The sequence below is a fragment of the Hyla sarda genome, chromosome 5, assembly GCF_029499605.1.
Source record: "Hyla sarda isolate aHylSar1 chromosome 5, aHylSar1.hap1, whole genome shotgun sequence".
Classification (NCBI taxonomy): Eukaryota; Metazoa; Chordata; class Amphibia; order Anura; family Hylidae; genus Hyla; species Hyla sarda.
The window spans coordinates 376,844,259-376,859,635 of NC_079193.1; the positions used below are offsets into that span (position 1 = coordinate 376,844,259).

The 15,377-nt window shown below is 42.6% G+C and overlaps 1 protein-coding gene across 5 annotated transcripts in view; it reads right to left on the minus strand.

The window, feature by feature from the left end:
* TSNARE1 (t-SNARE domain containing 1) overlaps positions 1-15,377 on the minus strand; it is a 364,151-nt gene that overhangs the window by 135,302 nt on the left and 213,472 nt on the right. Inside the window, exons 12-13 of one of the 5 annotated variants that reach the window (XM_056522866.1) lie at positions 12,136-12,583; positions 9,247-10,644 (exon numbers count right to left, since the gene is read on the minus strand). The exons of 2 other annotated variants lie outside the window; for them this stretch is intronic. In XM_056522866.1, the coding sequence (XP_056378841.1) occupies positions 10,088-10,644; positions 12,136-12,583 (1,005 nt within the window). In that variant the 3' untranslated portion in view covers positions 9,247-10,087. Of the gene's footprint in view, positions 1-9,246; positions 10,645-12,135; positions 12,584-15,377 lie in introns of those variants that run through there. 2 more of the 5 variants (XM_056522865.1, XM_056522869.1) reach the window with 2 other exon arrangements.

The following is a 15,377-nucleotide window of genomic DNA, read 5'->3' on the forward strand; positions in this document are numbered from 1 at the left end:
ATCTCTAAGACATTGCACAAGAAAACCTTTAACAAGGTTGGTGGTGATGTCCCAGGCCGGCTAGTTGAGCACCAATGACCAGGTCTTATTCTAAATTTCTCAGACCAATAGATTTTTATTTTATGCTGCACTCTTTTCTCATGGGTGTAATGTTCATACAGGGAAAATGCAATGTTGAAAGGGCAATGGGCTCTAATAAAGCATCTGGTACGGGGTCTGCTATTAGCTTGTTTATTAATTATATAGAATTGTAGAAATGGCACCATTTCTATTTACAAATTATGCCAATTTTTTTATAAATTATTTTTATTTGTGATTACAAGATTACAAACTTTAACTAACAATTAGTACAATCCCACACTCTCACCAAAAGAAAAAAAAAGAAAAAAAAAAAATTATATATATATATATATATATATATATATATATAAAATGTAAATTTAAATTATGCCTATCTTTGTATGGCAGTATTGTCTATGAAAGATAAGTTAAAATTGTTTGGGGTCAAATGTGGTTCTGATAACCTTTAAACTATACATTTTGGCTTCTTGCTGTCACCACTAGATGGAGCTGAAGAGCTTTTCGAACAACACACCTGTTATTGAGATTAACAGGAGCTGCATATAACTGTGTGTAATGGAGTCACCCTAGAAGTAACTACAAGTATCTAGAATTTGGTCATGTAACTCTGTGGCTGGGTAAAGAGAATCAGGGGATTTGGAGCTCTGCAGCAGAAAATATAAAAAATAGGTGACATTTTAATATTCGTCTGCATTTGTTCTTCAAGACATAGCTCCATTGAAAACTTAAAACTTCCCAGTGCTGTTAAAGGGGTGCTCCAACATCTAAAAATTGCTTACCTTTCTGACCCAGTTTTAGGTCACCAAAAAATGTATTTGTTTTGTAATCATCCCACCTACCGTGTCCTCTCACTACATCCGGGTTGAGCAGGTCCTAAGTACAACTATTCCCAGAATGCATAGCTTTCCCCTTAGATTTTCATCACAGGCCTCCTGACAGTTCCCAACCAGAGCTGTTGCAGAACATTTCAATACACCATAGACAATTGCTCTGCAGTCAGTAAATCTGCAGCAGCTGTATTCATTCCCTGTCTTCCCCTCTGCCTGCAGTCTTGCTCTGCACAAGGCAGCGTACTGTAAGCACAACTCATCCTTCTCCACATGTCCCAATAAAGTTATATATGTATATGTGTATATGACAGGGAGATGGTGATGTAGGCTAGAGGGGCTGGTCAGCGGTGATGACATCACTCAGGGGGTGGGGCTAGATTTCAGAGACTAAATCCAGCCATGCCTCCTGAGACAGCAGATGATGATGACGATGAAGATGATGTATGGTCTCAGGAGAGAGGAATAAGCTAGGAGCAGCTGAGACAACACCACACTGACAATAATAGGACTACACAACTTCCTGTTAAGAGGGAGGAACCAGGAGATGCTGAGACAACATCACCTGACAAGGAGAGGTCTACACAACATCCTGTCAGGGGAATTTCCAGAATAACACATTGTTATAACACTATATTAGTGAGGTATGTATCTTGGGTGCTAGTTTTATATAGGGCTAACTGCAAATAATTATTTTCATCGATTAGTTGTTTTAGCCCAACATACCTGTCTCTGGTTCACCTATTAGGCCCCTTTCACACTATAAAGTTGTTCCGTTAAAAGATCCGTTATAAACTTCCGTTAGAAAAGCCTTAAAAATGGATGTTAAACGTCAGTTACAAAATCCCATTAAAATCTATGGGATTTTTTGATTATCCGTTATGACCCATTATAAACAACGGACGTTATTTAAGACGGAAGAAAAAACGGCACAAAAAACTCCGCTTGCAGCCCTGAATGGCTCCTCCATATCGGCCATTCAGGGCTCCCAGTGGGGAATTTAAAAATGAAAGTAAAATACATCGTAGAGAAGCGCAGCATGCTGCCCGCTCCCCTGTTTAATAACTTCAACTTGCATCGGGTCTCAGAAGTGAAACCTGGTGCGATTAATCCCTCAGCCTCTGTACTACAACCCCCATCATAGAACTGTTCCATGATGAGGGTAGAAGTACAAACACTAATGTAGCCTCCCCAGCCACCGGCAGACTCCCGCAGTTGGGAAATTACTAATCCTATCGGGAAGCAAGTCTGTTCCATGATGGAAGTAGTAGTAGTAGTAGTCCCGGCTGTGGGAGTCTGTAGGCAGAGGTATTAAAACGGCCGTACATGACGGATGTTATACCAGGTCTTAACGGAAGAATATGCCCTTTATTTTGGCGGACGTTATTCAGCCATGAGCACCCGTTATTTCATAAGTTATTATACATTCGTTTTTACACATAAAATTGGATGATTAATAACGGATGAATACTTCTTGTGTGACAGTAGCCTTAGCTTCTTCTGTTCGGGTGCTTGGCGGAGCTTCATGACATCCCCGCTGCTGTTTCCCCAAACCTTCTCACAATGGTGGCCTCATGAAGCTCCACCCGGCGCCCGAACGGAGAAAGCTAACAGGTTAACCAGACCACGGCTCGGAGACATATGTAGGGCTAAAATAACTAATCAATTAATTGATAAATCGATAAAAAATCATCATTAGCTGCAGCCCTAAATTTATATAAATACAATTTCCTGAATACTCCTTTAAATCCTCATGTTCAGAACCCTTATGGAGCCAATCCCGATTAAAGCTCAGCCCTTTGTTTGCAGACGGCTTCTTAAAGGGATTCTCCAGGAAAAACATCTTTTCCTCTATCCAAAGGATGGGGGATAAGATGTTTGATCGCGGGGGGCTCGTCGCGATCTCTGGGCCGGTGGCTGCAGCTTGGAGCTTCCGTGTTCATGATGTCATGACCCCTCCATTTATCTGCTAGTACGTGGCCTCCTCCCATAGACATGAATGGAAGGGGCATGGAAGCTGTAGTGGCCATTAATCCGGCACGAAGCATAGTTCACTCCGTGCACAGATGCCACGCCGGAGATCGGGGGTTGGGTGGTCCCCAGCGATCAGACATCTTATCCCCTATCCTTCGGACAGATGTTTTTCACCGAGGTACCCCTTTAATCCAAACAGGACGTGTCCGCCATGTTATAGATTCAGTGGAGATGCAGTCTGGTCCCGATTTCTACGAGCCTTCCGGTTGACATGATACTTGCCATTACTACTTACGGTCGGACCTGGTATTGACATTGAGCTCCTAAATTAGGCTTCAGCCCTACAAAGATTTATCAGCACAGAATTTTAGAACGTATAAATACAACAATATGTTCACACGTGGCCCATTTCTAACTGCATCTGTTGACTTCATATGAATGCGAGTTATGTTGTCCTCTAGACAAAAAGTTTCACACACAGTATAGAAGACGAGGTAGATTTGAAATGGTTTATTAATAATACGTCACCTGTCTCCTCTATACAGTGAAACGGCTACATCCTCACATAGTGGTTTATGGTACAACGTTAGCATCGTGACTCTTCTGTACAGAGTAATGCCGAAATCGTATGTCACTAAATATCTAAAGCCTCTTATAACCGATAGAGACCGAGGAGAATCGTTGGGCGCATCTCACACCTCTTCATGCAGTATATCATTAACTTCATCTTGAAATGAAATGTATTAAAAAATAAACAAATAAAACCAGAAAAGCCATTAAAAGCACTAGGAAGCAACATTGCAGGTTCCAAAAAGCCGTACAATGTACTTTATTCATATAAAAAAAAAAGTGGAAAACATTAACTTTTCAACTTGCCCATAGTTTTCAGATAATACAAACAAAACAAAAAGAAAACACAAGTCACTTTCCAAAAAAAATAAAAAAAATAAGAATTCCCCCAAAGTATTTTTTAACCAACAGAAAAAGAAATGCAGTGCACCAGTGCATCATGGGAGAGAATAACATGGATATGTATTCTTGTAATGTTTTTAAGACTAAATACTAGGGGGAAAGAAATGAAATGAAAATACACAAAAAAATGAAAACATAAAAAAAAAAGAGAAAGAAAAAAAAAAAAAATGGAAAAAAGCCAAAAAGGAATAATTTTATATACAGGAACCATAAAGATTTTTTTTTATAGAGCTGGGAAGGTCACAACCGCATTTGCAAATGTCAATATACCAGGTGTTAAAGGGGAACTCCACTGACTCAGCATTCAGAACATTGTGGCTGCGGGGGTTGTGACATCACGACAACGCCCCTCATGACATCATGTCACACCCCCTCAATGCAAATCTATGGGAGGGGGCGTGGCAGTCACCACGCCCCCTCCCATAGACTTACATTGAGGGGGCATGGCGTGACTTCACAAGGGGCGTGGCCGTGACGTCACGACCCCCATAGCCTACACTCAACGTTCGAAACACAATCTTCCGAACGCTGGGGCAGTAGAGTACCCCTTTAAAGGGCTACTCCGGTGGAAAACTTTTTTTTTTTTTTTTTATCAACTGGTGCTAGAAACTTAAACAGATTTGTAAATTACTTCTATTCAAAAAATCTTAATCCTTCCAGTACTTATTAGCTGCTGAATACTACAGAGGAAATTATTTTCTTTTTGGAAAACAGAGCTCTCTGCTGACATCAGGAGCACAGTGCTCTCTGCTGACATCTCTGTCCATTTTAGGAACTGTCTAGAACAGCATATGTTTGCTATTAGGATTTTCTCCTACTCTGGACAGTTCCTAAAATGGACAGAGATGTCAGCAGAGAGCACTGTGCTCCTGATGTCAGCAGAGAGCTCTGTTTTCCAAAAAGAAAATAATTTCCTCTGTAGTATTCAGCAGCTAATAAGTACTGGAAGGATTAAGATTTTTTAATAGAAGTAATTTACAAATCTGTTTAACTTTCTGGCATCCAGTTGATTTAAAAAAAAAAAAAAAAATGAATAAAGTTTTCCACCAGAGTACCCCTTTAAGACTCACAGGGTCATCTTTCAATATATTGGCTCAAGGCCTAAATTTTCAGTTTTGGTCGGTACTTTTGTACAGTTACTATCGAAGGAGGAGGCCTGTGCACCCGGAATCATGGAGGGTTTTCATGTGTCACTGTATCGAAAAACTTGAGTCTTCCTACACCCGAAAACACCTCTCATAGGTCTCCTCTTGTAACAGGTCCTAATGACAGTCAACAATGCAGTTCTCACCAAGAAACTAAGTAACATTTAAGATTATAATGAATATTAAAACATAAAACTTAAAATAATATACAAAAAAATTGATAATTGGGAAAAAAAAATCCCTACATGAATTATGAAAAAAGGTGACTAGCAGAGATGAGCGAACTTACAGTAAATTCGATTCGTCACAAACTTCTCGGCTCGGCAGTTGATGACTTTTCCTGCATAAATTAGTTCAGCTTTCAGGTGCTCCGGTGGGCTGGAAAAGGTGAATACATTCCTAGGAAAGAGTCTCCTAGGACTGTATCCACCTTTTCCAGCCCACGGGAGCACCTGAAAGCTGAACTAATTTATGCAGGATAAGTCATCAACTGCTGAGCCGAGAAGTTCGTGACGAATCGAATTTACTGTAAGTTCACTCATCTCTAGTGACTAGGATTTATAGCTTGTTTGTACCTCATTTATAGTCTACACTACCATAACAATAGTCTGTAGGTTAAATAATAGGTCAAAGAATGGAAAATAAAGCAGAAAACAAAATAAACATAAGAATTTTTGGTATCTTTGCAGTGATGCCTAAGTCTTAAATTGGTGATCATCCAACGTGTGTCACAAACTACAACACTCTGTGCTGCACATCGGGTCAGGAAGGTGAATCTACCGAAACCAAAACAAAGAAGAAAGATCGTTTGCTCATAATATCGTGAAGCCTAATGTCTACTAAATGCAGCTCAAGAGAAACAGGGCTGAAAAGTCTAGAACAAGACACATTGTACCGATCGGTAAAGGAAAAGAAAACCTGGAAATTACAATTAAATGGTGACAGGAGATAAACAAATGTGTTGAATTTTCTGCATGTTCTCTAAAAATATACCATCATGGCACCCAAAACGACTGGCCCAAAAGGTGACAGACAACACAGTTAGCCAGGGTGCTGGTCATCAGAAATTACTAGTATTTATTTAGACTTTTTACTTTGTTTTGATTTATCTTTGGTTTAATCACCCCCTGATGAACCCAGTATTTTATTTGCGTGGGAGAAACACGTTGGGAGTTTTCCCTTTTTAAATTTAAGGTTGTTCTAAATTTTTTGAAATTTTTTTTTTGGCTTTATGTTTTGGGAAAGGGAATACTAGGGAGGAGACAGAAATTATTTTTTTTCTCTAGGCAGAGTCCGTCTAGACTGCCCCAAGTAACCAGTTCCATTTACTTTTTGTGCGATACTAGATCAAGGATTTAAAGGAGTTTTCCAGTGTAAGAAAACATATCCCCTATTCAGAGGATCAGGGATTAGTTTCTGATTGAGTGGGGTCAGACTGTTGGAACCCACCTCGATCTCTGGAACAGGGGCTCCGGCTCTCAGAGAGGAGTGTGTGCGGTGCATGGCGCGCGCACACCATTCTTTTGTATGGGAGCGCTGGAGAGGCCGAAGTGCTGTACTCCTGTTACTTTGGCACACCCATAGAAATAAATGGAGTGTGCGCCATGTGCAGCACACACTCCTCTAAGTGCCGGAGCTCCCATTCCGGAGATCGCAGGAGTCTCACCCCACGCGATCAGACATTTCTATTCTGTGGATATGTGATAAGTCCACTGGACAATCCCTTTAACCCATTAGGGACTACACAAGGAAGGTATGAATCTGAAGATGTCTAATTGTAATTCCTAGACATTTTATCTCCTATCCAAAGGATAGAGAATAAGATGTCGGATTACAGGGGTCCTGCCTCTGGGGACCCCCGCGATCTCTGCTGCGGCACCCCAGAAATCCGGTGCACGGAGCGTCCCTTCAGATATCCGATGCATGGGGCTGAGGCTTGTGATGTCACGGTCACGCCCTGCTCGTGACATCATGGCCACGCCCCCTACCATAGACTTGCATTGAGGGGGTGTGACCATGACGTCACGAGCTTCCGGCGCTACATCCTACACTCAACGCACGCTGGGTGCAGCAGGGAGATTGCGGGGGTCCCCAGTGGTGGGACCTCCGCGATCAGACATCCAGGGACCAGTATTTTAATAGTTTATTAAAAGTTAAAGGACATCTGCAGCAAAATACATCATATCCCCTATCCACAGGATAAGTGTCTGATCGTGGGAGGTACAACCGCTGGGACCCCCCGCAATTTCCCAAATGGGGTCCCGCATTGCCGCTCTATGTCCTCTATGTCTAAGCCCACTCCACATACAGTTCTATGGGAAAGGCAGGGAGGCACGAACGCCGTCTCCCCGCCTCTCCCATAGAACTACATGGAGGAGTCGTGTCGAATGCAACATCATGCTTCGGTAGGCACGCCTCCTGCACAGGATAGCCGCGGCCCCTTGCAGGAGATCGCGGGGGGTCCCAGCATTAGGATCCCCCACGATCAAACACTTAGGGGATAAGTTGTCTTTTGCCGCAGATGTCCTTTCAGCTTCAGAGCCAGTTGTTTTAGGTGCAGTGATAGTTTATATGATCTTCTGACAACTATTTTAGGTGCAGTGACAGTTCCTATCACTTTTGACAATGATTTTTTGGAGAGGGGGTGAATTAGTTCATAAAATCAAAAATTAAGAAATCTTGCAGGAGTTAAGTTGCTCCTGGACACGTTCATCACTAACCAACCAGACCACTAAGAAGCTGGGGCTTAGCCAAGGGGGGGAGGGGCCTTTACAGTGCTCGTCTCCTATAGCAGAGAACAATAAGCAGGTAGGTTCTTAAGGCATCCAATTGCCTCATAGACAATCTAGTGTTAAGATGGGTGAAAATGGATGATAATTTTATTTTTCATTTATGTTAACTGTTTACTACTAGAATATGGTATGGCCTCAAAGGGATTTTTTTGGAAAGGGTAATCAAGTGTTTTAACATTTATCCCCTAGTAGGGGGTAAGTGTCCGACAACTGGGACCCCCGCAGTGACCTCAATAGTGCCCCTTGTGAACGGAGTGGGGTCAAAGCGCCCCCCTCTATGCATCTCTAAGGGAGCGGCAGGAATACACAACAGCACTTGTGTATCTCTGGTACTCCCATTGAGAATGCATGAAGGGGTCGTGTTGACCAATCTCCGTGCACAGGGAGAGCTAGGACACCATTCAGGAGGACGCGGGAGATCCCACCAGTTAGATAGGGGATAAGTGTGAAAATGCAGGCGTCCCCCTTTAAACCAATTTCCCTTGTTTACTTGGCTTTAGCAATAGCGTGCCCACGTATCCAAGTCCCCATTGCAGCCAATCATAGGCCTTGTTCACATGTGTGTTGGAGGCTCCAATCTGTTAGGAGCCAGCATACTAAGTGGGTCAGTAATACAGCGGACACCAATGGATCCCATTGACTTTTTTGGGGTTAGACTGGCTTTCTCATCTCAGATCCCGCTATTAAAATGGATTCTGGGACGGAGCTCTAAGGCGTAAGTGACCATAGTCTTGGGACCATCTGGCAGAAAGGTGAGTTTGGTATATGGGCTGGTAATTGATGCAGCCATGTAAACAAAGCCAGCGGGAGGGGGCAGGTCCAACTGAGGCAATGTGGCAGTGCTGGACATGGTGGGGGGGGGGGGGGGATTACACTGCTGAGTAGAGGTGAACAAACCTACAGTAAGATATTCCGAACCCAAAAATAATGAAATCTGTCATCGATTCGTTTAGTCTTGTAAAAGTTATTTTGCTCCGATTCTCTGGATGAATCTGGAATGAGACGGTCCACAGTAACGTTCCAAACTTCTCAGAAAACTCTGATAATGGAACGACTTACACTAAACTAAATCAAATGATTAAAGGAGTACTCTGCCCCTAGACATCTTATCCCCTATCCAAAGGATAGGGGATAAGACGTCTGATTGCGGGGGTCCCCTGCAATCTCTGCTGCAGCACCCCAGACTTCTGATGCACGGAAGGAACTTCTCTCCGTGCCAGATGACTGGCGATACGGGTTGAGGCTCGTGACATCATGGCCGAGCCCCTCTCGTGATGTCATGGGCACGCACCCTCAATGCAAGTCTATGGGAGGGGCGTCACGCCCCTCCCATAGACTTGCATTGAGGGGGCTTGTCTGTGAAGCCACAAGCTGGATGCAGCCATTATGTCTCGAGCCTCCGGCGCTGCACCCGACGCTCTAAACGAACACCGGATGCAGCAGGGAGATTGCAGCGGTCCTTTGGATAGGGGATAAGATGTCTAGGGGCGGAGTACCCCTTTAACAATTCCAATGGATCTGGGTTCCTCATTATCTTGCTGTCGATTCACTCGACTCCACTGGTGAGTATAACTTTTTTTATTCTTAACACAATCCTTTTAAAATCAGAAGACCCCTTTAATTATCGGTACAATGCACCAGTCTTAAACAAAAACTAAAGCAAAAATTTAATAAAATAAAAAAAAAAAAAGAATGTTACATTTTTCAATGTTCAGCTAAAGGTTGGTTTTTAAATGGAAATATTTTTGGATTGTTAAAAAAAAAAAAAAAAAAAAACAGAAAAACAAACTCTGCATATATATGCCTCCACAAGGCACGTCATATTGCTAGGAAATGGCGTCGGCTGGGTAATGCTGCTCTGTAGTGCGGTTCCGACACAGTCCTCTTATTAGCTACTTATACATTGGTTACGCATTCCGTTTAGTTGGACTACTTATTCAGCAGGATAAATACATGTAGGTAATTTTTTTTTTTTCTGTTTTCAAATTTTTTTTAGATTTTTTTTTTTCAAATTTTTGTAAGAAAAATATTATCTTAGAATAAAAAGAACACGTACAAAATATTTTCTCACAAACCGATAAATCCAGATAGAAAATATGCCCAATGTGTATCTCACAACCTACAAAAATGGCTCTATGTATGCAATGTATAAGTAAAGTCTCTGTCCACTATAGATTTAGCAAAAAAAAAAAAAAAAAAAATTCCAATTGTCCATGAATACAAAAATTGTTCTTAAGTCATTAACTTTTTGAAAGAAAAAAAAAAAAAAAGTTGTCCATAGAAATAAAAAACAAGACTACTGTTCCTCTTCGACTTTCAAGATCATACCAGAGTATACTTCCACTCCCGAGGGACCCCCTGATTCGCCACTAACTACTCGGGTGGCATTTCGGGTAGGAGGACTTTTCTTACGCTCCTGTATAAAATGAACAGTCTCCCTGTGTAAATGGTTACCATCCACCATTTTTTCCAAGGTCCGGTTTAAATTCTCCACATTGTCCGCCAAGCGTCGGCTTTGCTCTACAAGGTTCTCCAGTATGAGGTTTTGTTGCACCATAAGGGAAGTTTGTTGCTGATACCAAGAAGTTAAAAGTGTGTTTTGTTGTATCTGACCCTCCATCAACTGTTTTTCAAAATCAGAGATTTCTTGTTTCCTATGCGGGTTCGGAGTTGCTGCCGAGAGTCTCCTCACGTAGGTGGATTTCATCAGGTTCTGCGGAGACGATGGAGGAGACGGAGAAGAAGCAGAGGTCTGAATGATCACAGGATGATCAGACATATCGGGCTCGTTTGAAACCATTTCTATAGTTTTTAGAGGCACCCATGTACAACCAGGGCCATTTTCCTCCTCATCTGTGGGAATTAAAACAATAAATAAATAAAATTACTAACTTTAAAAAAAAAAAAAAAATTATAAAAAATAAAGCCAAACACACAAAAATAAACAAGCCCTGCAAAATCAGTAACCATAGAGAGAAAAGTAACTTACAAATTACAAGGTGTCATATGGATCCCCAACCACTACACTCATGGATCATGGACCTCCCCCAACCACTACATTCATTGATCATGGACCTCCCCCAACCACTACACTCATTGATCATGGACCTCCCCCAACCACTACACTCATTGATCATGGACCTCCCCCAACCATTACACTCATTGATCAAGGACCTCCCCCAACCACTACACTCATGGATCATGGACCTCCCCCAACCACTACACTCATTGATCATGGACCTCCCCCAACCACTACACTCATGGATCATGGACCTCCCCCAACCACTACACTCATGGATCATGGACCTCCCCCAACCACTACACTCATGGATCATGGACCTCCCCCAACCACTACACTCATTGATCATGGACCTTCCCCAACCACTACACTCATTGATCATGGACCTCCCCCAACCATTACACTCATTGATCATGGACCTCCCCCAACCATTACACTTATTGATCAAGGACCTCCCCCAACCACTACACTCATGGATCATGGACCTCCCCCAACCACTACACTCATTGATCATGGACCTCCCCCAACCACTACACTCATTGATCATGGACCTCCCCCAACCACTACACTCATTGATCATGGACCTCCCCCAACCACTACATTCATTGATCATGGACCTCCCCTATCCACTACATTCATTGATCATGGACCTCCCCAACCACTACACTCATTGATTATGGACCCCCCCCAACCACTACACACATTGATCATGGACCCCCAACCACTAAACTCATTGATCATGGACCTCACCCAACCACTACACTCATTGATCATGAACCTCCCCAACCACTACACTCATTGATCATGGACCTCCCCCAAACACTACACTCATTGATCATGGACCTCCCCCAACCACTACACTCATTGATCATGGACCTCCCCCAACCACTACACTCATTGATCAAGAACCTCCCCCCAACCACTACATTCATTGATCATGGACCTCCCCAACCACTACACTTATTGATCATGGACCTCCCCCAACCACTACATTCATTGATCATGGACCTCCCCTATCCACTACATTCATTGATCATGGACCCCCCCAACCACTACACTAATTGATCAAGGACCTCCCCCAACCACTACATTCATTGATCATGGACCCCCCCAACCACTACACTCATTGATCATGGACCTCCCTCAACCACTACACTTGAGCACTGTATTAAATTTCAATAAGGCTACAAGGTAATTCCCGACCGTACAACAACTGTGCCAAAAGAGCTCAAAAACCTCAACCCGACGTAACATGGATTAAAAAGTTCTAACAATTTTCCACCCTCTGTAAGTCTAAGAGCTTTGGTTGCTCCAGACGTTTTTACCTGACTGAAGCTCCAGAGCTATATGTGGGGTGTCAATTTCCACATCAACGTCATCATGGTCGTCATCGTCGTCATCACCTCCACATCCAGGATAAACATCACTATATGAATCATTATGTAAAAGTGAAGGGCTAGAGTTCCTAGTCATGCCACCTGTGGTCACAACCGACCGTTTTATGATGGCCAGTTTCTCCTTAGTCCGTCTTTTCATGTCGTCCCACCTCCTTCTCAAGTCTCTAGTTGTTCTTGGAGATCGTGCCACTGCGTTTATTTTCTTGGCGATTTCTAACCAGATCCTCTCTCGGGCTGGTTGGCTCAGGTTTACCCTCTCGCTTCCGTAGAGTTTTGAGTGATTTTTGGTTACTTCGGCCACCAAAATTTCAAGTTCAAGGGGAGAAAATTTCTCCTTTCTCTTCCGAGGTGCACAGGCCATTCTAAAGTTGCGCCTCTTGTAAAAATGAAACAATAAGGGCTGTTTGAAACTACATTCCAAAAATCACAAAAAAGTAACAAAAACTTTAAACATTCTTTTAGCGTTTATCATTACTGTAGCCTCGGCAAACTATTTGAGAGCCATCATTTATTACAAGCCTACCAAAGTTAAGCAAAATTCCCATAATCAGGCATCCACAGCTATTTGGGTCTAAATGGTCAGCCTAGAAAAGAAAGTATATTATCTGGAAATAAAGTAAATTTACCACTTTGACAAATAGTTCCATGGTTGCACTAGACTTTTGGATGCTAGATTAGAGGAATTTTACTCAGACAAGTAAAATACAATTTTAATCCAGCCCTCAAAAGAATTTGCCCCGTTTCTGAACTGAGCATATTAAAAAGATGCAACAAAAAACAAACAAAAAACAATACTATCAGACTATAACAGGCTTTACTTTTAAGAGCTTTTGTAGTTTATGGAGTAACCCATTAAAAAATGACAAAACCCTTTCTAATCTAAAGGCCTAGATATTGTTCTGCTCCATTTTATTGGCCACTAATAACGTTTTACAACTTTATTTTACTGGGCCGACTTATGTGTTTTATAAGATTTAGCCACAAAAATGATGAAGGGAGGCTGCACTGCGGCAATAAAATCCATCTTGGCCAAAGCAATTAAAATGCATTAAGACGACGCTTAATTTCTATGACTATCTGCCGTCTCCAGTTGCATTATTTAGTGAATGCTTCAGTAAGTGATCTAGTGTGAGAAGGACGAAGCGTATGATGTGCTGAACCACGGAGGCGGCTGCCAAACCAAAATACATAAGTGCCAATAATGTGGCCTGTTCTATTCTCAAGAGACTAGGTTTCACCCTCACTATATTACTGCTCCACAAAGGAACACAAATCTTGGCTGGCCGTAGACTAAACCACCACTATGGACCAGTCCCGATGACCATCAATCTTTGGTGGTAAACTGGGGAAAGGTCTCCTCATAAGGTGCTACTTCTTGGAGTTAAAGAGCTCAACCACAGAAGGAAGGAGAATGTCCTGCTCTGAAATCCTGATGCTCCAGCCGTTTCTTCTACTCCAAGAAGTGACATCTTGAGTAGACACCCATAGTTGTCTTTGCATGCACTGGATTCTGTCCACATGGTTGGTGCAGGACATATCCAATATACGGCTCTCTGACCCTCTTTCCAATGTTAAAGGGGTATTCTGGGTTTATACATCTTATTCCCTATCCAAAGGATAGGGGATAAGATGTATGATCGCAGGGGTCCCGTCGCTGGGGACCCCCCGCGATCTTGGTGCAGCACCCGGCATTCTGTGCCAGGCGCTGCTTCCGAGATGGGGGCGTGACCTAGAGACATCATGCCCCACCCCTAGTGGCATCACGCCATGCCCCCTCCATTCATGTAAATAGGAAGGGGTGTGACGGCCGTTACGCCACCTCCCATAGACATGAATGGAGGGGGTGTGGCATGACTGTGACATCACGTCCCTGTCTTGGAAGAATGCCGGCTGTTACACAGAGATTGCGGGGAACTCTAGCGGCGGGACCCCTGCGATGATACATCTTATAAGATGTATAAAGCCGGAATACCCCTTTAAGACTAGTGTTTCTCAACCTGTGACTAGTACTAAAACACAACTCTCAGTCCTGACAACCGACGGCATGTAGAGTTCTCGTTTCGTAAGCTGGATAGATTCAGGTTGGGAGACACTAGGCCTGGACAGTCAGGGTTGTAAGGCTCTTTTAAGCACTGTCGACATCGAGAGAAGTGGTAAAGGCCTAATAGCCTACCTCAGAGTGATGTCAATTGAGCAGGGCATTCGGAAGGGCAACACAGAACCTCGTTTCCAATGAAAAATAGGGCTTCTTTGCCGTTACTTTTTATTCTGATATGTCAGTCTGTGACTACTTTGAGTAAGACACACTACGCACAGCTTATTATCAATTACAAAAATGCATACATTTTATTAAATATTAGACCAGACAAAAACATTCAAAAAAACTAATAAAATGGCATCAGAAGACTAGCTTGAAGGCCTTTCACAAAGTCACAATCTCCATAATAAGGCATGGACAGCGACACAAAAGAGGAACAATATACCAGGTAGTTCCAGAAAGTTCCTACCCTGCTACCACTAAGGAGGTTTCTACCCTGGGAAAACATCCAAGGAAATCCCTCCCCTGAGGAAGTTACCAAGAAAGTTTTTTTTTCGATGAGGAAGCTACCAAATTGGTAACAATATGCATGAGGTTCCACTTCTCCAGCACTTCATCATGGGGAGGTGCTATTGATATGTAACCAGCAGGCCAAGCTGTATATATTTGGGGGGAGTCTTTCTCACTTAGCACTTTGCTGAAATTGTTTCATCCACTGTGCCTGTGTGACATCTTATTTTTCTGAGACTGTGTGATTTGGCTTTTATTTGATTTTTTTTCCCCTTTGATTATACTTAATCATTTTTGTCATTTAAATATATAAAGTGTGTATGCATTTCCTTGTTTGTGTCTTATTTATTTAGTGTTGTAAGGTTGAAATTTGAAGTGGGGCCTGTACAGTCTGTAAAATTGTACTTTGAGTGATTATTCTTGGTCCTTGGTTAGGATTAGGGGTTAGGATTAGAGATCGGGATTAGGGAGTGAGCCGGCTGAAAAGCAGAAAAGGGTGTCCATGTATGAAGGGTCACATTCTGCTACAGGGACACAGTTTTCTTCATTACACTGTGGTTCTGACTGGTGTTCTGACCAGGCTTCACAGTTGATTTCTCATCTAGCAACCAGTCTGCCTCCA